Raw genomic sequence first — 26,178 nt, 5'->3', positions numbered from 1 at the left:
CCCTGCCATCCATTCAAGAGCTGACGTGTCAATCTCACACTCATCTCCCCGCAAGTATTGAGGTGCCTGCCTGGTACATCTGTGTGTGTGTGTGTGGGTGCGTGCGTGTGTGTTTGTGTGTGTGTGTGTATATATATGTGTATCTGTTTGATCTGTGTTATCACCAAACTAAACTCACACAATTACTTCAGCTCGAGTACTTCAATGATTCTATATGGTTGGAAGAACAGAGAGAGACAATTGATAATAAAGGATCCAATTCTATAGGGGGTGCAGGAGCAGAGGGAGCTGTGGGTGTAGGGGCACAAATCATTGAAGGTGACAGGGCAGGTAGAGAGCGCGGTTAATAAAGCAAAAGGGATCCTGGGGCTTCGAATACAAAACCAGGGAAGTTATGAGAAACCTGCATAAAGTAGTGATTCGGGCTCCATTGGAGCATTGTGTCCAGTTCTAGGCGCCACAGATTAGGAAGGATGTGAAGGCTTTACAGAGGGTGTGGAAAAGATTCACGAGACCGGTCCCAGGGATGAGGAACTTCAGTGACGCGGATAGATTGGCGAAGCTGGGGTTGTTCTCCTTGGAGAAGAGAAAATTGGAAGGAGATTTGATCGAGGTATTAAAATCATGAGGGGTCTGGACAGAGCAGATAGAGAGAAACTGTTCCCATAGTTGGAAGGAGCAAGACCTGGGTGACATTGGTTTAAGATGATCGGAAAAAGAAGTAACTGTGACACGAGGAGAAACTTTATTCCACAGCAAGTGGTTCGGATCCAGAATTCAGTGTCTGAGGGGCTGGTGGAGGCAGAATCACTCATGGTTTTCAGCAGAGAATTGGATCATTTTCTGAAGAGCAGAAATTGGCAGGGTTATGGGGAAAAGGTGGGGGGAGTGGCTCTGGGTGAGTTGCTCTTGCAGAGAGCTGGAACAGACACAATGGGCTGAATGGCCTCCTTCAGTGTTGTAACCATTCCATGATTCTACAACACCAGCTCGCTGATTCTATTGAACACGGCATGATGGTGGGTAGCACTTTCGCCTCTGAGTCAGGAGGTGGGGGGTTCGAATCTCTACTCCAGAGACTCGAGCCCCCATAATCCAGGGCCCACACTCCCGGTGCCAGTACTGAGGGAGAACCGTCCTGTCAGAGGGACCGTCTTTCGAGTGAGACATTAACGCGAGGGCCCCGTCTGCCCTCTCAAGTGGATGTACAAGACTGAATGGTCACAATTGGAAGGAGAGCAGGAGGGGGAGGAGTTCACCCCCGGTGTCCTGGGGCCCAATATTTATCCCTCAACCAACATCATTAAAAACAGATGATGTGGTCATCATTGCATTGCTGCCTGTGGGATCTTGCTGTGCACACATTGGCTGCCACGTTTCCTGTCGTGTCTACATTTCAGAAAGAGCTTCATCGGCAGTGAAACGCATTGAGATGCCCTAAGGTGCTATATAAATGCAGGTTTCTTTTTAAACTGACACCCTCCTATCCTCATAGGCAGATCATCCAGCAGGAGCATGAGCCAGCACGAGCCAGCTGACTGGGGGGCAGGAACTCCCAGTGTGGACCGAGGCTCCTTCCCTTCAGAGGCCACTGAATCCATTGTGGGAAGTGGCCATTTAAAGCGGGTGCCTTGACTTGCAGGTCTGAGAATCCAGCCCTTTTCCCCCTGTGTAATGTTGGCTGAGAATAGACATCGGGGCTGCTCAATGTACTGAAAGTGATTTGCTTTTGTTCTCTTTGTCTGAAACTAAACTGGAAGGATAGGGATAAAATTCTGAAACGTCACAAAGAGAATTCCAGTTATTATTAATGTCACTGTACATATTACAGACACACATTTATTTATCTGTCATCGCAGAGTCTCACAGCACAGAAGGAGGCTATTCGGCCCATCGTGCCTGTGCTGGCTCTTTGAAAGAGCTACTCAGTTAGTCCCACTATCTTGCCCTTTCTCCATGAGCCCTGCAAACTCATCCCCTTCCAGGATTTATCCAATTCCCTTTGTTGAATCTGCTTCCACCAGCCGTTCAGGCAGTGCATTTCGGATCAGAACACCTCACTGTGTAAAGATTTATCTTCCTCATTTCCCCTCTGGCTTTTATATCAATCACCTTAAATATGTATCCTTTGGTGAACGACCCTTTTGCCAATGGAAAGTTTCTGTTTATTTACTCGATGTAAACTGTTCATGATCTTGAACAGCTCTTTCAAATCTCCTCTGAGCTTTCACTGCTCTAAGGGGAACAGCCCTGGCCTCTCCAGTGTGTTCACATAACTGAAGTTCCTTATTCCTGTCCCCGTACTAAATCCTTGCACCCTTTCCAAGGCCTTGACGTCCTTCCTGAATTGTGGGGCCCATATATGGGGCTCATTTCCAGAGAAATAGTATTGAAAATCAGAGAAGTCAGGTTAAACTTGTATCGAGCATTGGTTAGACTACACTTGTAATATTGTGAACTGTTCCAGGTGCCCATTATTTTTTAAAGGGCAGAGAGGAACTCGAGAAAGTGCAAGAAAGATTCACAAGGATGATCCTAGAACTGAGAGTGTTTCAATCACAGGATGGATTGAACAGGCTGGGAACTTTTTCCCTGGAAAAGAGAAGGTTGAGGGCTGACTTCATAAAGAACTTTCAGAGTAAGAACGGGTGCGAGAGGGTTGACATCATTAAATCATCACCGCTGGTACCGGAGCGAAATTCAGAACTGATAATTGTGGTTTACATTGAACATGATTCTCCCTCTAAAACTCAAAATCTCTGTCTCCCGCACACTCCCTCCTCCCGACTGATTGACGCACTAATTCATGCTACTATCCTCCTCCTGATTTTTCCTAATTCTCCTCCCCTGAAGGTGCTGACTCTCGGGTTCAGCTTCACACTCACCAATTGCCCTCCCCAATATGTAATCCAGGTGTCAAAATCTTTACACCTGAAGTTAACAAACTGTTTTGCTAAGGGGGCGTCACAATCAAATCCAGTGACTATCCACCTGTACTTTGTGTCAGTTCGGGGTCACTGCGCCCCACACCCCGACACGGGCCCCCGGATGAGTAATGGCAGCCGCAGCTCCCACAATCCCCTGCGCTGGGGAAACCACTCAATCCGCCGCGCGGACGGGCGCCCCGAGATTGCGCATGTCCGAGGAAGACGGGAAGCTGCGCATGTGCGGAGAATGGCGTTTCCCATTCGCCAACCGCTCAGATCGTCATGGGGGTCAAAGGGTCTCCCGGGCCCACGAAAGCTTTCGCTGCTCCATTGTCTTCATGCGAGAAATTGACCAATGGTAAAAGTTGGAGGACCGGAAGGACTCTGATCCTCCAGCCAATCAGAGCGCGGGCTTTGTGTGAATGACGATTGAGCTTCACACAGACTCGAACTTGCTCCTGTGTCCAACATCTGTGAGTAAAACACTTTCTTTTCTCCCCCTTTCCATTTCTTTTCTCATTCTGGGGGGAAACTGTTGACTTGCAGGAACTGAAGGGAAAGGAAGTGAATCCAGGGAGGGTGCAGACTTTGGAAAGGTTTCTCTAAAGACATTGACATCCTTTGCTCCCTCAGCTTGACACATTTATTTGTCTGGCCAAAAGGATGGTCTCTTTCCTAATGTTCAGGGGTGGTTTCCCCGTGGGATGGCTGACATTTAAGGGGACAGTAAATGAATATAGGGCAGAAATATGTCTCGTGTTATTGTATGGCAAATATTAGATATATTATTTATGGTGCTGTAATAAAGTGCATTTATTGTTATTTCTCGTCTTGTAATATAGCCCTGTAGCTACGTTATATATTTCCAGTCATTGGCTCATCACAGCACAGAAGGAGCCCATTTGGCATCTTGAGTCCATGCCGATTCTCTGTAGAGCAATCCAGTCAGTCCATTTCCCCTCTATATCCCCGTTCCCCTGTCAGTTTACTTCTTCTAGCACCCATCCAATTTCATTTTAAAGTCATGAATTATCTCCACTTCCACCATCCTCTTGGGCAGTGAGTTCCAGATCATGACCAATCGCTATCATATAAAATTCTCCCTCAGATTGTCCCTGTATCTGTAATTAGTAAATATACTAATATGAAGATTCTCAAGACTTGGACTGGAAACAGTGACAATGGGTCTGTCGGTCAGCATGAATCGGCATCTTCAGGAGAATTGGGAGGGTGTATATTTGGTGCAGCAGAGTGAGAATGGAGGGAGAGTGTGTGGGATGGAGATTTACAGCTTTTGGGAAATGAGAGAGGAAAGAATGTTCCAAGAAACTAGAATTGTCTTTTCTGAATTTCTGTCATGTACTGACAGTGATGACTTTTGTAGGACATCGGAAGCAGAGGATTTACAGAGATACCAGACAATGTGACAGAGAAAAGAATGTTCCATAGCAACTAGTTTATAGAACTAGTCTGTTCTGATTTTCTACCCTGAACTGACAGTGATAATTTTTGTAAGTTCATTTTACAGGATATTAGAAGGGGAGGATTTACAGCCAGAAATCTCAAACCAAAGATCACATCAAGATCCGATAGAGTCACTGCATTCATCAGATCTGAATATCATCTGCCTTTGAATCTGGAAGGACAAATGTTTGACTGTTCTGTCTGCTTCAAACGATTTTAAATATCAGTGTGATTGGAAGAGCACAGAGACACACACACCTGAGTGAGAGTTCTCCAATGTACTGACTGTGGAAAGCACTTTAACCAGTTACACAGCCTGAAAAAACATCACCATTCACAGCAGGGAGAGACTGTACCTGTGCTCTGTGTGAGGACAAGGCTTCAACTGACCATCAAATCTGGAGAGACACAAGGACACGTGCACCATGGAGAAACGGTGGAAATGTGGGGACTGCAGGAAGGGATTCAGATCCCCATCTCAGCTGGAAATTCATCAACGCAGTCACTCTGGGGAGAGACCATTCACCTGCTGTGAGTGTGGGAAGGGTTTCATTCAGTCATCCCACCTGCTGACACACCAGCGAGTTCACACCAGGGATAGGCCATTCACCTGCTCAGTCTGTGGGAAGGGATTTAGTGATTCATGCATTCTGTGGACACATCACCGTGTTCACACCAGGGAGAAACCTGCTGTGAGTGTGGGAAGGAATTCACTCATGCATCCCACCTGCTGACACACCAGCGAGTTCACACCGGGGAGAGACCGTTCACCTGTTCTGAGTGTGGGAAGGGGTTCACTCAGTTATCCAACCTGATGAGACATCAGTGAGTTCACACTGGAGAGAAGCCTTTTACCTGCTCGATATGTGGGAATAGATTCAGTGACTATTCCACCCTGCTAACACACCGGCGCGTTCACACTGGGGAGAGGCCGTACACCTGCTCTGAGTGTGGGAAGGGATTCAGTGATTCATCCACCCTGCAGACACACCAGTGAGTTCACACTGGGGCGAGGCCGTTCACCTGCTCTGAGTGTGGGAAAGGATTCACTCAGACATCCCACCTGATGTCACACCAGCGAGTTCACACCAGGGAGAGGCCATTGACCTGCTCCGTGTGTGGGAAGGGATTCACTCAGACATCCAACCTGCTGAGACACAAACGAGTTCACACGGGAGAGAGACCGTTCACCTGCTCCACATGTGGGAGGGGTTTCAGTCACTCATCCACCTTACGAAAGCATCAGCTCGTTCATACTGTGCAGAGGCCGTTCATCAGCTCTGAGTGTGGGAAAGGATTCAGTCAGACATCCAGTCTGCTGAGACACCAGCGAGTTCACAAGTGATTCCAGGGGTTGGATTCTGCTGTTATTGCTGCTGTTAATTCACATCCAGGACTGAACCATGTTCATTCTGACACTTGGTGAAGTGGGAGGGTTTCTTTCAGCTGGACTGGCCGTTCTCGTGACTTTCCTTCCAGTGGCTGATGCTCTTTGAGCCTGGGAGTGCACATTTCCACTGAAATGATCCACAAAGGCTGATGAAGGACATTTATTTTATCCTGGATAGTAAATAGTGATTGTTCCTACCAGTGGATCACACTCTCACCTCTGAGTCAGAAGGTTGTTGGTTCAAGTCCCAGTCCAGGGCCTAAGGACAAAAATCACATCCAGCATTCCGAGTGCCAGCGCTGAGGGAGTGCTGCACTGTCAGAGCTGCTGTCCCAAGGGCCTGTCTGCTGCTTCGGGTGGACTCAGAACTTCCTGTGGCCACTATGTTGAAGTTCAACAGGGGAGTTATCCCCGGTGTCCTGGCTAATGTTTATCAATCAACATCACTAAAAACACATCATCTGGTCATTATCACATCGCTGTTTGTGGGATCTTGCTGTGTGCAAATCGGCTGCCGCATTTCTTAAGTTACAACAGTGACTGCCTTTCAAAAGTACTTCATTGGCTGTAAAGCACTTTGGGGTGTATTGTCGTGAATGACGAAATATAAATGCAAGTTTTTAAATTTAAGATTGACATTATCTGATCTTGTTATCTGTAACTTAATTTATTTCATCCACCCCCAACTTGCCATTCAATAAATTCACTTTGCCTTAATTTGTTAAAGTCTTGTCCAAACCAAAGGCAGAATTTTCTGGATAGTAAATTTTAAAAGAAGTTTATTAAAAGAAAAATATTTACTTAACAACTTTAAGACATTGACTTTTACAACTTCATGTGGGTGATCAGTCTGTAGAAGTGTAACCCTCTCTGGCTCCTTCTTTGACAGTAATTCTTGTGGAATTCGCCCACGGGAGTCTGGCTCCTTCTCTGACAGTAATTTAGTTGGAACTCAGCCTTGGGAGTCTTCAGTACTTGGCTAGCAAGGAAGACCTTCAGAACCTCTACTTTTATCCCCAAAGTGACCATTACCTCACGTCACAGTTGGGCCTGTTGTAACATGACAATTGGTCAATTTGGTTACTAGATTAATTTAATTGGATCTCCAATTACTTACAACCATCTTCTCTCATTATCTTAGAATAGAATAGAATAGAACTGTTTGATAATATCCCTTTATCTGATTCTATACAATCCCTTATTCAGTTTCAAATGTTGAGGCTAATCAGAGGTTGAAGGTCTCCGTGGCCAGTGCATTTCCCTTCATTGTACATTCGTTACATATACAGCAATTAAGCTTTTAAATTTTTACAGCAAATAAAACTCAATCTTTTACTATAATAACTGATTCATTATTTATTCATTAATTGTAACTCAATTAAGGCTCACTACTTATTCAATCATCTATTACTGACTGATAGTTAACAATAGATTACTGTATTAATTAATACATTTGGCTAATAGAAGATACACTGGTTCAAGAAGACAATCTATGGAGGACAACAGCTAATACTAACAGCTAACAGTAATCTGGATCGGCTTGAACAATGAGCCTTATTCTTGAGCTGGACATTGGCAGAATATGATGTCTTGTAGCTTTTGAATATTAGGAAATAATTTCTTTGTGCAAACAATTTCTGCTAGCTGAGCAGTTTAGAGAAACATTTACATTTATACAGTGTTAATTTTTAAAATACAGATCCAACCACATTAGAGTTTAAAATGGCTTCCTTGACCTTGCTACTTAGAACAGTGAATACGGTATGAAACTGATTGATGTTTAAAACTAAATTCAATTACCCAGGCCTACCCACAGTTTCCGACATTGCAACAGTGACAACACTTCACAAGTACTTGACTGGCTTTTAAACGCTAGTAGGTCCTGTGGTCGTGAGAGGTGCTATAGAAATGCATTTTTAAAATTTGTCCACAAATTTGGATATATTACAATTGGTCCTTTCATCAAAATCATTGTTCAAGATTGAGTCTTAATTTTGAGTAATAACAATGTCCTACACCATTTCGAATACTCTGAGAATCCAAACACACCATATCCTGAACGATTTGTTTTAAAACACAGTGAGTTGCCGTGATTTGGAATTCACTGTTTGAAAACGGTGCAAGAAGCAGATTGGACTCTATCCTTCAAAAGGGAAATGGTAAGATTCTTCAAAGGAAACGGAAATGGCAGAGCAATGGGATTAATTGGACGGCTCTTTCACGACCTGGCATGAGCATGATGGGCTGAATGGCCTTCTGTGCTCTATGGGATTTTGTGCATTGAAATTGAGTGATAAAGACCTGGAACCCACTTCCTATGAGGGTGGTAGAAACAGAGATGATGGAATATTTATAAATGGAATCTGGATGGGCGCTTGAGGGAAATAAACCTACAGGGATATGAGGATAGAACGGGGCAATGGGATTGACTGGGTTGCTCTACAGAGAGCCGACATGAACTCAATGGACCGAATGGCCCCATCCTCTGCCCTAAGAACCCACGACCTAAAGAGAGAAATTTCAGCTGCTCCAGTCTCTCCAACTAACTGAAGAACCTCATTTGAATTCAACCCCTGGAATCACCTGTGAACTCGCTGGTGCCTCCGCAGGTGGGATGAATGAGTGAATCCCTTCCCACACTCAGGGCAAGTGAACGGCCTCTCTCCAGTGTGAACTCGCTGGTGTGTTAATAAGTTGGATGAATTACTGAATCCCTTCCCACACTCGGTGCAGGTGAACGGTCTCTCCCCGGTGTGAACTCGCCGGTGATTCCGCAGGTTGGATGAATCAGCAAAACTCTTCCCACATTCGGTGCAGGCAAACGGCTTCTCCCCGGTGTGAACTCGCTGATGTCTCTGTTGATCAGACAACGTTCTGAAACTCTTTGCACATTGAGAGCAGCTGAATGGTCTCTCCTCAGTGTGGATGCGCTGGTGGATCCTCAGAACTGCAGCGCTTTTGAAGCCACTCCCACAGTCAGAGCATTTAAAGGGTCTCTCATTAGTGTGAGTGACATGGTGTATCAGCAGGCTGGATGACTGAGTGAATCGCTGCCCACACACTGTGCAGGTGAATGGCCTCTCCTTGGTGTGAACTCGCTGGTGTGTCCGCAGGGCGGATCCATCACTGAATCCCTTCCCACAGTCAGAGCAGGTAAACGGTCTCACCCCGGTGTGTACCCGCTGGTGTGTCAATAAGTTGGATGAATTCCTGAATCGCTTCCCACACTGAGAGCAAGTAAACGGTCTCTCCCCGGTGTGAACTCGCTGGTGTGCCAGCAGGTGGGCTGAGCGAGTGAATCCCTTCCCACACTCAGAGCAGATAAATGGCCTTTCCCCGGTGTGAACTCGCTGGTGCTTCTGCAGGCCGGATGAATTACTGAATGCCTTCCCACAGTCAGAGCAGGTGAATGGCCTCTCCCCAGTGTGAATTCGCTGGTGCGTCAATAAGTTGGATGAATGACTGAATCGCTTCCCGCACTCAGTGCAGGTGAATGGCCTCTCCGCAGTGTGACTGCGTCGATGAATCTCCAGCTTAGATGGGGATCTGAATCCCTTCCCACACTCAGAGCAGGTGAACGGTCTCTCCCCAGTGTGAACTTGCTGGTGTGTCTGCAGATGGGATGACTGAGTGAATCCCTTCCCACACTTGGAGCAGGTGAATGGCCTCTCCCCGGTGTGACTGCGTCGATGGGTTTCAAGCACAGAGGGGGATCTGAATCCCTTCCCACAGTCCCCACATTTCCATGGTTTCTCCATGGTGCGGGTGTCCTTGTGTTTATCCTTGTGGGACAATCAGTTGAAGCCTCGACCATGTACAGAACATGTGTACAGTCTCTCCCCGCGGTGAATGGTGCGATGTTTTCTCAGGTTGTGTAACTGGTTAAAACTCTTACCACAGTCAGCGCACTGGAACAGTCTCACTCGGGTGTGTGTGTGTGTGTCGGTGCTTTTCCAGTCACACTGCTGTTTAAAATCTTTTCAAGCAGAGTGAATAAACAAACCTTTTAAATTCTAGATCCAAAAGCCGATGACATTCTGGTTCCAGTCAATCAATTGACTCTGTCAGATCTTGACGTGATGTTTGGTTTGAGATATCTGTCAGAAAATCCCTCCCTTCAAATATCCTGTAAAAGGAGTTTACACAAGTCATCACTGTCAGTACAATTCAGAACAGACAATTCTAGTTTCCTTGGAACATTCTTTCCTCTCTTGGTCCACAAAAGCTGCAAATCTCCATCCCACACACTCTCCCTCCTTTCTCACTCTGCTCTATCTAATGTACACCCTCACAAATCTCCTGAAGGTGCCGATTCATGCTGACCAACAGGTCTATGCTCACCATGTCCTGTCCTCAACACAGGGAGCTGAAAATCTTCATGTGGCTTGGTCGGATATACATATTTAATGTACAGTATTGTATTAGCCAATTAGAGATACAGGATGGATGTGACGAAGACCTTTTCTTAGGCAGCTAGCGGTCATGGCCTGGAACTCGCTGTTTATGAGGGTGGTGGAAGCAGAGATGATCAAGCATTTGAAAATTGAATTGGATGGGCACTTGAAGGAAATAAACTTGCAGGGGAACGGGGATACAGAGGGGGAAATGGACTGGCTGGATTGTTCTACTGAGAGTCAGCATGGACTTGAGCTAGCAAATAGGCTCCTTCTGTACTGCAAGGATCTTTTTTATTCATTCATGGAAAGTGGGTGTCACTGGCAAGGCCAGCACTTATTGCCCATCCCTAAATGCCCTTGAGAAGGTGGTGGTGAGCTGCTGCTCCTGGAAATGATTGGACTTATACACTGCACTATATTTAAAAAGTAGATATAATAATATATGGGCTCTATCACAAAATCATCAGTAATATATCTAATATGTACCATGGAACAACACTGGACATATCTCTGTTCTATATTAATTTACTGTCCCCTTAAATGTCAGCCATCTCCTGGGGAAACCACCCCTTTAATTGTGAACATTAGGAAAGAGACCATCCTTTTAGCCAGACAAATAAATGTGTCAAGCTGAGGGAGCAAAGGATGTCAACGTCTTTAAGAGAGAGAGAGAGAGACCTGGGCCAACCTTTCCAGAGTCTGCACCCTCCCTGGATTCACTTCCTTTCCCTTCAGTTCCTGCAAGTCAACAATTTGCCCCCAGAATGAAAAAGAAATGGAAAGGGGGAGAAAAGAAAGTGTTTTACTCACAGATGTTGGACACAGGAGGAAGTTTTAGTCTGTGTGAAGCTCAATCGTCATTCACAAAAAGCTCGCGCTCTGATTGGCTGGAGGACCAGAGTCCTTCCGGTCCTCCAACTGTTCCCATTGGTCAGTCCGTCAGCATGAAGTGAAAGGGCGGGCTCTCCACGCACATGCGCAGTTTCCCCTCTTCCGAGTTCTCCGAGCGGCTTCTCGCTCTGGCCGGAGCCGTCAGCCGGTTGCCTGGAAATTTGGCTCGAGCAGGTGGAGGGGGAGCAATGGGTGGGGGCGGGGCTCCCGTGTCCGCGCGCCTGGCCGTCAGACTGGAACCCGAGGACGTCGCCGCGGAGCAGAGTGATTCCTATTGGCTGATTCAGTCAGGGTTCCATTGTGGACGTCACAATGCGGAAGTTGGACAATGAGCTTCAGACTAAAACTTCCTCCTCTGGGCAACATCTGTGAGGAAATCAATGTTTCCCCTTTCGCTTAATTCATCAAGACCAGAATATTGTTTACCTTTGAATCTAGAAGGAGAAATGTTTGTCTGTTCTGTCTGCTTCAACGAGTTTTAAACATCAGTGTGACTGGAAAAGCACCGAGACACACACACCCGAGTGAGAGTGTTTCCAGTGCACTGAGTGTGGAAACAGCTGTCACCAGTTACACAGCCTGAAGAAACATCGCATCATTCACAGCGCAGGAGAGTGTACACATGTTGTGTGTGTGGACCCCTCAGTTAATTACTGAACCTGGAAAGACACGAGGACACCTGCACCATGGAAAGAGTGTAGAAATGTGGGGACTGTGGGAAGGTATTCATATCCCCATCAAAGCTGGAAATTCATCGACGCAGTCACACCGGGGTGAGGCTGTTCACCTGCTCTGAGTGTGGGAAGGGATTCACTCATTCAACCCAACTGATGAGACACCAGTGGGTTCACACCGGAGAGAGACCATTCACCTGTTCAGAGTGTGGGAAGGGATTTAAAAATTCTCCACCGTGTGGACACACCAACGAACTCACACCGGGGAGAGGCCGTTCACCTGCTCTGAGTGTGGGAACGGATTCAGTGAATCGTGCAGCCTGCTGTCACACCAGCAAGTTCACAATGGGGAGAGGCCATTCACCTGCACCTTGTGTGGGAAAGGATTCACTTGGTCTTCCAGCCTGCTGACACACCATGTCACTCACACCAATGAGAGACCCTTTAAATGCTCTGTCTGTGCGAGTAGCTTCAAAAGCTCTCAGGAACTGATTTCCCACCAGCATTTTCACACTGAGGAGAGACCGTTCAGCTGCTCTCACTGCACAAAGAGGTTTCGAAGCTCATTCAACCTGCGGGAACACCAGTGAGTCCACACCAACGAGAGGCCATTCACCTGCTCCGAGTGGGAAAGGATTCATTCGGTTGTCCAAATTGCAGATACACCAGCGAGTTCACACTGGGGAGAGGCTGTTCACGTGCTCTGATTGTGGGAAAAAATTCAGAGATCCATCCACCCTGCTGAGACACCAGCGAGTTCACACTGGGGAGAGGCCATTCACCTGCTCAGAGTGTGGGAAGGGATTCAATGATTCATCCAATCTGCTGACACACCAGCGAGTTCACACCGGGGAGAGACCATTCACTTGCACCCAGTGTGGGAAAGGATTCACTCTGTTTCGCAACCTGCTGAGACACCAGCAAGTTCACAAGTGATTACAGGAGTCGAATTCTGCTGTTATTGCTGTTGTTAATCCCATCCAGGACTCAACCATGTTCATTCTGAAACTTGGTGAAGTGGGAGGGTGGGAGGGTTTCTTTCTGCTGGACTGGCCGGTCTCACGACTATGCTTCCAGTGGGTTGATGCTCTTTGTGCCTGGGAGTGCACATTTCCACTGAAACAATCCATAAAAGCTGATCAAGTACATTTTACCCTGTATAGTAAATAATGCTTTTCCAACCACCACAGGTAGATCTAAAATAAATAGCTTTGTCTCTGTTCCATTGAGTGTACAGCACAGGGCCAGGCCAGTTGGCTCAATTGGTCTCTGTCAGTATTTATGCTCCACATGAGCCTCCACCCACCTCTCTTCATCTCCCCCATCAGCATATCCTTCTATTCCTTTCTCCCTTATGTATGTATCTAGCTTCCCCTTAAATGTATTCATGCTATTTACCTCAATCACTCGCTGTGGTAGTGAGTTCCACATTCTCACCATTCGCTGGGCAAAGAGGTTTCTCATGAAATCCCTGTTGGATTATTGAACCCCTTCACAATCTTAAAGACTTCCATCAGGTCACCCTTCAGTCATCTCTGGTGCTGCTCTTCAGGACTAATTCTGCTTCCCTCTGGTGTCAGACTCAGGTTGCGCTTGCATTTTATCTGGAGCTTTCATGTGAAGCAAAACCATGACCAAGTACTTGCTCCACAGGGAATGGGCTGCAAACCTATCCCCCGCCCTGCTCATACAACACGCTGCTACTCTTGCATCTTGCTCGTCTATTCCTCGCACCCAAGAAGCAGGAGCAGCTGCTACATCATTAATAAGCTGAGAATTGTGGAAAATCCATTGTTGACTCTAGGATATCGGATTTCAAACTGGCCTCTGGGATCTCGGAGGGTTTCACAGGGTCACCAGATCTGGGATCCGATTTGTTACAAGCGGGGAGCACCGCATCTTGTGAGTTCCACAATCTATATTTTCTGTACTTACTGACTCATTATCTATTTCTGTCGATGTTTGCTGATTTAAATATGAAAACATTCTGCAATGTAAGCAGCATTTCCGATTGGCTAACTGCCTTTGTAGAATGTGTCAGGGTTAACGGGGTCTCTCCCACATAGTGAATCATAATAAAGCAGCCCTGCTGGATTGGTGTCCGATCCACCATCCACACACAGTAGCAGCCAGTGTGTCCCATCCATAAGATGCACTGTAGCAACTCCCCAAGGCTCCTTAGACAGCACCTTCCAAACCCACGACCTCTGCCACCTAGAAGGACAAGGGCAGCAGACACATGGGAACACCACCACCTGCAAGTTCCCCTGCGAGCTACTCACCATCCTGACTTGGAAATATATCCCCGTTCATTCACTGTCGCTGGCTCAAAATCCTGGAACTCTCTCCCTAACAGCACTTCAGGTGTACCTACACCACATGGACTGCAGCGGTTCAAGAAGGCGGTTCATCACCACCTTCTCAAGAGGCAGTAATAGAAAAGGTAATAAATGCTGGCCCAGCCAGCGACGCCCACATCCCATTAAAGAACAGAAAGAGTCTTTGGTTCCGATCGGCTCCCCATGACAAACAAGAACAAACAGGCCACGCTGCCCCATTCAGTAACTTGCAAACACCCATTATCTGTTCACCTCTTCCTGAGCCTGACTGGCTTCTGCTGCCTCGCTCTGTGTGGAGATTCTCACTGACCATTTCTGGTCACTTTTCTCTCTGGTCACCAAACTAGAATGTTACCATCCCGGTTGGGACTGTTAGTGTTTAAAGAGAAATCTGAACAACCAATGATTAACAAAAGAACTACACCACAAAATTTCACATTTTTAAAAGGAAACAAACTTTACTGTATATAGAAAAAAATTGAACAAAGTAAGCACTCCTACCTTTACCCTACAGTTTAGATCTGCATATGCTATGAATCCAGTTTTCCTTTTACTCCCTCTCCAAGAGTTCCCTTCTCTTACAAAATACTGAAAGTTCATTCACTTTCTTTGGTGACCAACCCAAAGGTATGCCACAGCCCTCTGGAATTTACTTTGATTTGTCCCCAGTTTCCCAGTCTGGCACCCAGACTTCCCAAGCTCTTTCTCTCTATGAGTATTCCACTGCCTTCCTGAGCTGACATTGGACAGACTGACTGCTTTTTCCCAGTCGGCTCCCACAGCTTCTTCTCAGCCCTGTCCAAGCTCACTGTTCAAGCTGAATGCTTTCTGCCACAAGACTAACTGCCTTTCACCATTGGGACCCCTGGAGATTTCTTCCTCCAGCTTCCAGCTGGGCAAATCTTCCAGCCTCTTTTCCCCTCACACAAACTCCAAGTGAGCTGCAGCCTCCACAAGACCAACAACTCATTCTTATGTTGGTCAAAATCTTCCTTGGCCACTTTGAGAATATCACTCAGATGCTTTTTATGATCAAGCAGAAAGGTTTGATATTCTTAAGATAAAAGCAAAATACTGCAGATGCTGGAAATTCAGAGAAGAGTCATACGGACTCGAAATGTTAACTCTGTTTCCCTCTCCACAGATGCTGCCAGACCTGCTGAGTTTTTCCAGCATTTTCTGTTTTCATTTCAGGTTTGATATTCTTGTTTGGTCTGATCATAAAACAATTTGTAATCTTTCAGTTTTTCCCCATCCCATTGAGGATGAATTTTATTTAACTCTCTGTGAATGATGTTGACAGCTTCCTCATTTTGAACTTTGATTTTTCTTTCTAGTACTTTGAGTTTTCCATGCGATTCACAAATTCCGTGTCTCCTTTGGCCACTCTGGATTTGTAGCAACTTTCTCTAACAAGATAAAATATCCCCCCATTCCGTCCTCAGTGAAATGAGGCGATAGGCGAAGATTCTTTGTCAAATCAAAACTCGGAATGGGATTCCTCATGTGAACTATTAGGTTGTATTTCACCACCTAAATTAAGCTTTTCTTTAACCAGTTCAAAGTTTCCAGTTTGTTTAGAACATAAGAACCAGGAGCAGGAGTAGGCAATTCAGCCCCTCAAGCCCGCCCCACCTTTCATTACGATCATGGCTGATCTCATTTTGGCCTCAACTCCAATTTCCCGCCCTCTCCCCATAACCCTTCAACCCATTACTAATTAAAAATCTGTCTCCTCCTTAAATTTATTCAGCGTCCCAGCATCCACTGCACTCTGAGGTAGTGAATTCCACAGATTCATGACCTTTTGAGAAAAGTAATTCCTCCTCATCTCTGATTTAAATCTACCACCCCTTAGCCTAAAACTGTGGCCTCTCATTCTAGAATGCCCCAGAAGGGGAAACATCCGCTCCATGTCTACTTTGTCTATCCCCTTTAGCATCATATATACCTCAATTAGGTCTCCTCTCATCCTTCTAAACTCTAGCAAGTATAGGCCTAAACTGCTCAATCTCTCCTCATAAGACAAGCCCCGCATCTCTGGAATCAATCTAGTGAACCTCCTCTGAACCGCCTCCAGTGCAACTACATCCTTTCTCAAGTAAGGGGACCAAAACTGTGCCCAGTACTCCAGATGCGATCTCACCAATGCCTTGTACAGTTGCAACAACACTTCCCTATTTTTATACTCTATTCCTTTTGCAATAAATGCCAAAATTTCATTTGCCTTCCTTATTAGCTGCCGTACCTGCACACTAACTTTTAGCGACTCATGCACAAGGACACCCAGATCCCTCTGCACTGAAGCATTCTGAAGTTTCTCTCCATTTAAATAATAAGTCGCCTTTTTATTCTTCCGACCAAAATGGATAACCTCACACTTATCCACATTAAACTCCATCTGCCAAATTTTGGCCCATTCACCTAACCTGCCCTCTCTTTGAAGCTCCCTGTCTCTTTCCTTATCTCTTTCCTCCCTTTCTGTATCCACTGGAGGTTAGAAGAATGAGAGGTGATCTTATTGAAACATATAAGATCCTGAGGGGACTTGACAGGGTGGATGCTGAAAGGATGTTTCCCTTTGTGGGAGAGACTAGGACGAGAGGACACAGTTTAAATATAAAGGGGTCTCCCATTTAATATGGAGATGAGGAGAATTTTTCTCTCTTGGAGGGTCATTGCTCTGTGGAATTCACTTCCACAGAAATTAGTGGAAGCAGGGTCATTGAGTATATTTAAGGTTGAGTGAGAAAGATTCCTCATTGACAAGGGAATCGAAGGTTATAGCTGGTGGACAGTGAAGTAGAATTGAGAGACAATCAGATCAGCCATGATCTTAGTGAATAGCAGAGCAGACTTGAAGGTCCGAATAGCCCACTCCTGCTCCTCATTCGTATGTTTGTTGTGTATGACTGCTTTCTGCCACAGGACTAACTGCCTTACTGGGTGAGGGTCACTGCAGATTTCTTCCTCCAGCTCCAAGTGAGGCAAATCTTCCAGCTTCTTTTCCACCCTCACCAACACCGAGTGAGTTGCAAAGTACCCAAGACCAAATCTGTAACTGTCTTCTCTGAGAAACACCCAGATAAATTAAAGAAAAGGACCTTTTAATCCCTGTAGCCCATCTCCATGGCAAAGTGGCATGTTTCAGGAGGTTCCAAACTGAAATGCAAACTAAACATTTATGATTTTCAAAACACCCTTTCATTCGGTGATCCATATGAAATATAAAACCAGGTATTTGCAACATGGTTCAAAGAGCATCAGCTGCTGGAAGCAAAGTCGTGAGACCGGCCAGTCCAGCAGAAAGAAACCCTCTGAACCTCCCACTTCACCAACTGTCAGAATGAACATGGTTCAGTCCTGGATGTGATTAACAGCAGCAATAACAGCAGAATCCAACCCGGTAATCACTTGTGAACTCGCTGGTGTCTCTGCAGGCTGGATAACTGAATGAATCCCTTCCCACACCGTGAGCAGGTGAATGGCCTCTCCCCGGTGTGAACTCGCTGGTGTGTTTGCAGGCTGGATAACTGAGTGAATCCCTTCCCACACTGACAGCAGGGAAATGGCCTCTCCCCAGTGTGAACTCGCTGGTGTCTCAGCATCTTGGATAGCTGAGTGAATCCCTTCCCACACACAGGGCAGGTGAACGGTCTCTACCCAGTGTGAACTTGCGAGTGTGTCTGCAGGTTGGATGACCGACTGAATCCTTTCCCACAATCAGAGCAGGTGAATGGCTTCTCTCCAGTGTGAACTCGCTGGTATGTGAGGAGAGTGGATGAATCACTAAATCCCTTCCCACACACGGAGCAGGTGAATGGCTTCTCCCCGGTGTGAAATCGCTGGTGTGTCTGCAGGTTGGATAACTGAGTGAATCCGCTCCCGTATTCAGAGCAGGTGAATGACCTCTCCCCGGTGTGAACCCGCTGGTGTGTCAGCAGGTTGGATAACTGAGTGAATCCTTTCCCACACTCAGAGCAGTTGAATGGCCTCTCCCCAGTGTGAACATGTTGATGAGTTTCCAGCACAGATTGGAACTGGAATCCCTTCCCACCATCCCCACATGTTGATGGTTTCTCCATGGTGTGGGTGTCCTTATTTCTCTATATGTTTGATGATCAATTGAAGTCTCATCCACACACACAACATGTGTATGGTCTCTCCCTGCAGGGAATGGTGTATTATTTTTCAGCCTGCGTAACTGGTGAAAGCTCTTTCCACAGTCGGTATACTGGAATACTCTCACTCAGGTGTGTGTGTGTCTCAGTGCTTTTCCCGTCCCCCTGATGTTTAAAATCGTTTTAAGCAGACAAACAATTCTCCTTAGAGTTTCAATGACCAGTGATATTCAGCTCCTGATGAATTGAGTGAATCCATCAGATCACAACATGGTGCTTAGTTTGAGATATTTGACTGTAAATCCTCCCCTTCTAATATCCTGCAAAATAAGTTTACAAAAGTCATCACTGTCAGTACAGGATAGAAATGCAGAACAGGCAATTCTAGCTGCTATGGAGCATTCTTTCCTCTCCCACTGCCCCAAAGCTGTAAATCTCGGACCCATACACTCTTCCTCCATTCTCACTCTGCTGTACCTAATATACACCCTCCCAATTGTCCTGAAGTTGCTGATTGATGCTGATCGACAGACAGATCCGTGCTCACTGCTTCCTGTCCTGGGCACAGGGACCTGAAACTCTTTATGCAGGCTGCTAGCCTTTTGGTTTCTAAATTACTGGAATAAAAATGTGTGTAATACTGTGCACTAGAACTGTGTTACTTGCTTGGAAATGGAGGGAGGATGCAAGGAAGAACTTTCTTTGGGAGCAAATGGTGATGACCTGGAACTCGTTGCCTATGATTCTGGTGGAAGTGGAGATGATTAATGATTTCAAAATTCAATTTGATGGGCACTTGGAGGAAATAAACTTACTAGGGAACGGGGATATAGAGGGGGAATGGGACTGACTGGATTGCTCCACAGAGTCGGCAGGAAGTCTAGTGATGATTCCAAGACTGGAAATATATAATGTAGCTACAGTTCTATATTATAAGACTAGAAATAATAATAAATAAACTTTAGTACAGAACCATGAATAATTTATATAAAATATATACCTTATAACAAGACTAGACATATCTCTGTCCGATATTAATTTACTGCCCCTTAAATGTCAGCCATCTCCTGGGGAAACCAGCCCTTTCATTGTAAACATTAGGAAAGAGACCATCCTTTTAGCCAGACAAATAAATGTGTGAAGCTGAGGGAGCAAAGGATGTCAATGTCTTTAAGAGAGAGAGAGAGAGAGACCTGGGCCAACCTTTCCAGAGTCTGCACCCTCCCTGGATTCACTTCCTTTCCCTTCAGTTCCTGCAAGTCAACAATTTCCCCCCAGAATGAGAAAAGAAATGGAAAGGGGGAGAAAAGAAAGTGTTTTACTCACAGATGTTGGACACAGGAGGAAGTTTTAGTCTGTGTGAAGCTCAATCTTCATTCACACAAAGCCCGCGCTCTGATTGGCTGGAGGACCAGAGTCCTTCCGGTCCTCCAACTCTACTTATTGGTCAATCCCTTGCCTGAAGTCAACAGGGCAGCGGAAGCCTTCGTTGGCGCGGGAGACCCTTTGAGCCCCATGATAGTTGAGCGGTTGGCCAATGGGAAACTCCATTCTCTGCTCATGCGCAGCTTCCCATCTCCCTCGGACATGCGCAGTCCCGGGCCTCCCGCCCGCGCGGCGGATAGAGCGGTTTCCCCATCGCGGGGGATTGTGGGGGCTGCGGCCGCCATTGCTCATTCGGAGCCCAGTCTCTAAGCTCCTGGGACTGGTATGGAAAGTGGGGGTGGGGGGCGCAGTGACCCCACCCTGACACAAAGTACATGTGGGTAGTCACTGGATTTGATTGTGTCGTCCCCTTATCAAATCAGTTTGTTAACTTCAGGTGTAAAGTTTTAGACACCTGGGTGACATATTGGGGAGGGCAATAGGTGAGTGTAAAACTGAACCCGAGAGTCAGCACCTTCAGGGGAGGAGAATTGGGGAAAAAGCAGGAGTAGGATAGTAAGATGAATTAGTGTTAAATTCAGTAGGGAGGAGGGCTTTCATTGGGGGGTGGCAGATGTTTATAATTTGAAGGAGGAGAAACATGTCTTACGATAATTAGAATTGTCACTTCTGAATTTCTATCCTGTATTGACAGTGATGACTTGATAACGTCAACCCCGTTGCACCCATTCATAATCTTGAAGTCCTTTATCAGGTCAACCCTCAGCCTTGGTTTCCCCAACTTGTTCGCTCTATCCTGTAACTTAAACACTCTTAGTTCTGGTATCATCCTTGTGAATCTTTCTTGCATCCTCTCGACGTCCTCTGTCACTTTAAAAGGGGTGAATAATTAAAATTTAGGCTCAGTTTAATTTGGCTGCAGGCACCTAATTTCTTGATTCCAAATTGGCCCTCGAAGATACTTTAGTTCAAAGCAGACTTAAGCATCAGGCAAGACCGGACTCTGGAGTAGCAAATAATATTAATACTTATTTAAAAGAAAAAGTTTTACTTACAAAATACACAAGCGACTTTCCCCACCTCAATTGGGTGACCACCCCAGGTAGAAGTGTGAATCTTCCTCAGGTTTCTGAACCAACAGCGATTTCCCTAAATCCTGTCCCAGGGGTCCCTCAGTTTCTCCGCGAATAGAGTCGAATTCACAAGACCAAGATGGTTCTTGAAACCCACTTTTAACGCCTGAATTAATATTAACTCATCTCGAATCAGGCCTGTTGTCATTAGGCACTTGGTCATTGTTGTTACTGAGTTAGTTTTATTGGATTTAACCCTTTCCATACATTATTCCATGGAGCAGTACAACTGGACTGTTCAGGATCTTTCTTTTTACCTGAGGTTCCACAATGTTATGGAGCAAGATGGGAGGATTGCACAGTTAATTCTAGCCCCACATCTTCACAGGTCATAACAATAGTTTAATTGTTTAATTCACCCACAAAACAGGTCAATTGTTACCCTTTGTTACTGTTATTCCCATCTGAAAAAAACTGTAACCAGGCTTCTTTCAATAAACACAAAAGATTGAATTATTATAAAACAAATTACTTTTTAAAAACAAGTGAATGAACTGGTTAACATACAGCTTGTAGTTTAGAAGTGCAATGATTTTCCTCTTTTAAAAAATAATATTCGAAACGCCATACACACATACACACACAACAGGACAAAACAAACACAGTCCCCTGGAGAAGCTGGAGTATGGGAAAGTTTCTTTTAAAAGGATAACATTGGAAGAGATCACAACACTGTTGATCTAACAGAATTCTGGTCACAATAGGTCTGGAGGTTCCTTCAGATGGATTTTTTGGTAAAACTGTCCTTGATGACTCTTATCACAAATCTGCAGACCTTAGAAAAACAGACAAATTATCCTGATGGGACATTTTTGAGGAAGGTTTAAGACAAAGGTGGGGCAGAGAGAGGGAAAGAGAGAGTATATTTTACAGCCTAATTCTAGGGCACACACACACTCTCAGACTGAGGGTTCTAAAGGACTAAGATGTTCAAAGAATACTTCTCTTAGGCCAGATGATTTTAACCAATCAGCAAGAGTCTTCAGCGTGGCAACAGCAGTTCTTTGTTAATTTAGATATACAAAGTATCTCTTCCCCCTCCAGGTGTTCCCACTGGGTAGCTTAATTCGGCCGTGGTTTATTGAAGAATAGCACATTCACAGCCCTGAATTAAAATTTCAGACGTTTAAAAATAACTCAGGAGGGAGAATGTCCAAAATTCACTGTTCTTCAAATTATCCAAAAGCGGGCTCCTCACAACAAGATCACAACAACGGTTTACATCGAGGAAATAAAGTGAAACTGTTTCCACTGACAAAAGGGTTGTTAATCAGAGGATACAGATCGAAGGTGATTGACATAAAAGCCAGAGGGTAAATGAGGAAGATAAATCTTTACACAGTGAGGTGTTGTGATCCGGAATGCACGGCTTGAAAGGCTGGTGGAAGCAGATTCAACAAAGGGAATTGGATAAATCCTGGAAGGGGACTAGTTTGCAGGGCTCATGGGGAATGGGCAGCATAGTGGGACTAATTGAGTAGCTTTTTCAAAGAGCCAGCACAGGCACGATGGGCCGAATGGCCTCCTTCTGTGCTATGAGACTTGGTGATGACAGATAAATAAATGTGTGTCTGTAATATGTACAGTGACGTCAATAATGTCTGGAATTCTCTTTGTGATGTTTCAGAATTTTATCACTTTCCTTCCAGTTTAGTTTCAGACAAAGAGAACAAAAGCAAATCATTTTCAGTACATTGAGAGCCCCGATGTCTATTCTCAGCCAGCATTACACAGGGGTAAAAGGGCTGAATTCTCAGGCCAGCAAGTCAAGGCTCCCTCTTTAAATGGCTACTTCCCACAATGGATTCAGTGGCCTCTGAAGGGAAGCAGCCTCGGTCCACACTGGAAGTTCCTGCCCCACCTAGTCAGCTGGCTCGTGCTGGCTCATGCTCCTATTGGACGATCTGCCTGTAAGGATAGGAGCGTGTCAGTTTAAAAAGAAACCTGCATTTATATAGCGCCTTTCACAACCTCAGGGTTTCTCAATGCGTTTCAACGCCAATGAAGCTCTTTCTGGAGTGTAGGCACAACGGGACATGTGGCAGCCAATTTACCCACAGCAAAATCCCACAGTTGGCAATGTGATGATTACCATGTCACCTGTTTTTACTGATATTGATTAAGGGATAAATATTAGGCCCCAGGACTAGTCCCCCTCCAGTATTTATCCAATTCCCTTTGTTGAATCTGCTTCCACCAACCTTTCAGGTAGTGCATTCCGGGTCACAAGACCTCACTGTGTAAAGATTTATCTTCCTCATTTCCACTCAGGCTTTTCTGTCAATCATCTTCAATCTGTGTACTCTGGGGAACAACCCTTTTGTCAGTGGAAACAGTTTCTCTTTATTTTCTCGATGTAAACCGTTCACGATCTTGATCACCTCTATCAAATCTCCTCTTAGCCTTCACTGCTCCAAGGAGAACAACCGTGGCCTCTCCAGTGTGTTCACATCACTGAAGTTCCTCATTCCTGTCCCCATACTAAATCCCTGCACCCTTTCCAAGGCCTTGACATCCTTCCTGAATTATGGGGCCCATATATGCGGTTCACTTCTTGAGAAATTGCATTGAAAAGCAGAGAGATGATGTTTAACTTGTATCAAAGCTTGGTTAGACCACGCTTGGAATAGTGTGAAGTTTCTGGGTTCCCATTATTATAAAAGGGATAGAGAGATGTAAGCTGACCTGGACAGTAGATTTTAGTTTAACTCGACCATCCTTAGGGAGTTTTTACACTACATTCACTGTATTAAGCTAACAGGGTCAAGATGGCATTTTATACTAACACTGGGCTAAAAAAGCCATGTATTCTGTATCATCCTTTACATGTAATTAATCAAGAGTTACCGTGGAATTACTAACAAGCCAGAAACACACTGAAATAAGCAGTGAGACTCAATGTATAATTGAAGAATAAGTAATTAATCAAGTAGTTGTTAAGACTCGACAGGATGCTAATGTTTGAAGTTTAAAATATTAATTTGCTGCTGTAAACACTGTGCGTGGCAACAGAGATCACTCCACTACAGTCCATGGCCATCTCAGGCACCTGTAAGAGGATGAATGGAGGCTTGTCTAAACACAGATATAAGAAAGGTTCTGAACAGTCCTATTGTTCTGCTCCATGGAACAATGTACGGAAATGGTTAAATACAATCAAATTAACCCAGTAACAGCAATGACCAATTGTCTAATGACGACAGACCTGATTCCAGATGAGGTGATGTTAATTCAAGGGTTAAAAGTTGCTTTTAAGAACCATCTTGGGTTTGCGAGTTGGACGCTGGACAGGATTGTGGGAAATCGTTGTTGGTTCAGGAACCTGAGGAAGATTCACACTTCTACCTGGGTTGTTGCCAAATTGAGGTGGGGAAAGTTGCTTGTCTATTTCATAAGTATACCTATTTCTTTCAAATAAACACTGACATGATTTGTTATTTCGGAGTCCGGTCTTGCCTGATGGTTAAGTCTCTTTCAAATTAAAGTATTTGAGAGGGTCAATTTGAAATTTAGGGGTTCAATTTGGAAGCTAGTAATTAGGTGCCTGCAACCAATTTTATTTACATACCCCATTAATACTGACAGGGGGCCTCCAGAAGGTGCAAGAAAGATTCACAAGGATGGTACCAGAACTGAGAGTGTTTTAGTTACAGGATGGATTGAACAGGTACGGAATATTTTCTCTAGAAAAGAGAAGGCTGAGGGCTGACCTGATAGAGAACTTTAAGGTTATGACAGGGTGCGATAGGACTGATGTCATCAAGTCATCATTGTCAGTACAGGTAGAAATTCAGAACTGACAATTCTAGTTGTTATGAAACAAGTTTCTCCCACTTAATCGAGAAATCTCTGTCCCCCGCAATCGCCCACATTCTTATTGATTGTAGTAGTAACTTATCCGACGATTCTCCTCCAGCTTTTCTCCCAACTTATCCTCCCCTGAAGGTGCTGACTCTCGGGTTCAGTTTCACACTCACCTATTGCCCTCCCCACTATGTCAGCCAGATGTCTAAATTTTTACACTTGAAGTGAACAAACTGTTTTGCTAAGGGAGCGTGACAATCAAATCCAGTGACTATCCACATGTACTTTGGTCGCTGCGCACCCCAGCCCCACTTTCCATCCCAGTCCCAGGAATTTGGAGACAGGGCTCCAGATGAGTAATGGTGGCCGCAACTCCCCAAATTACCCCGCGGTGGGGAAACCGCTCTATCCGCCTCGTAGGCGGACGGCCCGGGACTGCGTATGTCCAAGGCCGGTGGGAAGCTGCGCATGTGCTGCGGAGACGATGGCCTGCGCATGTGAGCCTGCGGGTTTTCGGAAGGAATGCGCATGTGCGGGAGTGAGGAGCCAACCGGCACGAAGTCCGCGCTCTGATTGGCCGGGGGACCATTGTCTGTTCCGTCTTCCAGCTATTCCCATTGGACAACAGCTCAGCGCGGTTGGCGGGCAAAGTCTCTCCCACGTGGGGTTCCGCCCCTCATTGTCTTCAGGTGGGGAATTGACAAATAGGAAGTCTGCAGCACCAGAAGGACTCTGGTCCTCCAGCCAATCAGAGTGCGGGCTTTCTGTGATTGAAGATTGAGCTTCACACAGACTAAAACTTCCACCTGTGTCCAACATCTGTGAGTAAAACACTTTCTTTTCTCCCCCTTTCCATTTCTTTTCTCATTCTGGGGGGAAATTCTTGACTTGCAGGAACTGAAGAGAAAGGAAGTGAATCCAGGGAGGGTGCAGACTCCGGAAAGGTTGGCCCAGGTCTCTCTCTCTCAAAGACATTGACATCCTTTGCTCCCTCAGCTTGATTCATTTATTTGTCTGGCTAAAAGGATGGTCTCTTTCCTAATGTTCACAATTAAAGGGGTCGTTTCCCCAGGAGATGGCTGACATTTAAGGGGGCAGTAAATTAATATAGGACAGAGATATGTCTAGTGGAAGTTATTAATGGTTCATTAGTAACAGATATAGTCATTACAGCACAGAAGGAGCCCATTTAGCAATTCGAGTCTATGTTCACTCCCTGTAGAGCAACCCACTCAGCCCCATTCCCCCTCTTCATCCCTCTTCCCCTGCAAGTTTATTTCCTTCAAGTGCCCATCCAATTTCATTTTAAAATCATGAATCGTCTCCACTTCCACCACCCTTGTTGGCAGCAAGTTCCAGATCATGGACAATCACTGCCTAAAAAAAATCTTCTTCAGATTCTCCCTGTCTCTCTGATCAGGAAATGTTCTTATTTGACGCTTTTCACATCAAGGACAGGAATCAATTTGTTTGCATCTGTCAATCAGCATGAATCAGCCCCTTCAGGAGAATTGGGAGGGTTTATATTAAGTACAGTAGAATGAGAATCGAGGGAGAGTGTGTGGGACAGAGATTTACAGAGTTTGGGAACAAGAGAAGGAAGAATTTTCCTTAGAAACTAGAATTGTCTGTTCTGAATTTCTATCCTGTAC

At 45.4% G+C, this 26,178-nt stretch overlaps 3 protein-coding genes and 1 pseudogene across 7 annotated transcripts in view; 1 reads left to right on the top strand and 3 right to left on the bottom strand.

The window, feature by feature from the left end:
- Positions 1-7,114, top strand: part of LOC144697407 (uncharacterized) — a 456,361-nt pseudogene extending 449,247 nt beyond the window's left edge. Inside the window, exons 4-5 of the transcript XR_013580361.1 lie at positions 4,894-5,022; positions 5,100-7,114. The product of XR_013580361.1 is annotated as an uncharacterized LOC144697407 (transcript). The remainder of the gene's footprint in view (positions 1-4,893; positions 5,023-5,099) is intronic.
- The window catches only part of LOC144696908 (uncharacterized), a 75,566-nt gene extending 65,455 nt beyond the window's left edge, over positions 1-10,111 (bottom strand). The window contains 2 exon segments of the mRNA XM_078568624.1: positions 5,902-5,908; positions 8,365-10,111. Coding sequence (XP_078424750.1) covers positions 5,902-5,908; positions 8,365-9,539 — 1,182 coding nt within the window. The 5' untranslated portion in view covers positions 9,540-10,111.
- The window catches only part of LOC144697248 (uncharacterized), a 420,900-nt gene that overhangs the window by 257,804 nt on the left and 136,918 nt on the right, over positions 1-26,178 (bottom strand). The window lies entirely within an intron of this gene.
- LOC144697079 (uncharacterized) overlaps positions 1-26,178 on the bottom strand; it is a 280,076-nt gene that overhangs the window by 166,866 nt on the left and 87,032 nt on the right. The window lies entirely within an intron of this gene.

Source organism: Cetorhinus maximus, chromosome 23 (genome assembly GCF_964194155.1).
Source record: "Cetorhinus maximus chromosome 23, sCetMax3.hap1.1, whole genome shotgun sequence".
NCBI classification, from domain to species: Eukaryota; Metazoa; Chordata; class Chondrichthyes; order Lamniformes; family Cetorhinidae; genus Cetorhinus; species Cetorhinus maximus.
This window is presented reverse-complemented; position numbering and strand designations above follow the sequence as displayed.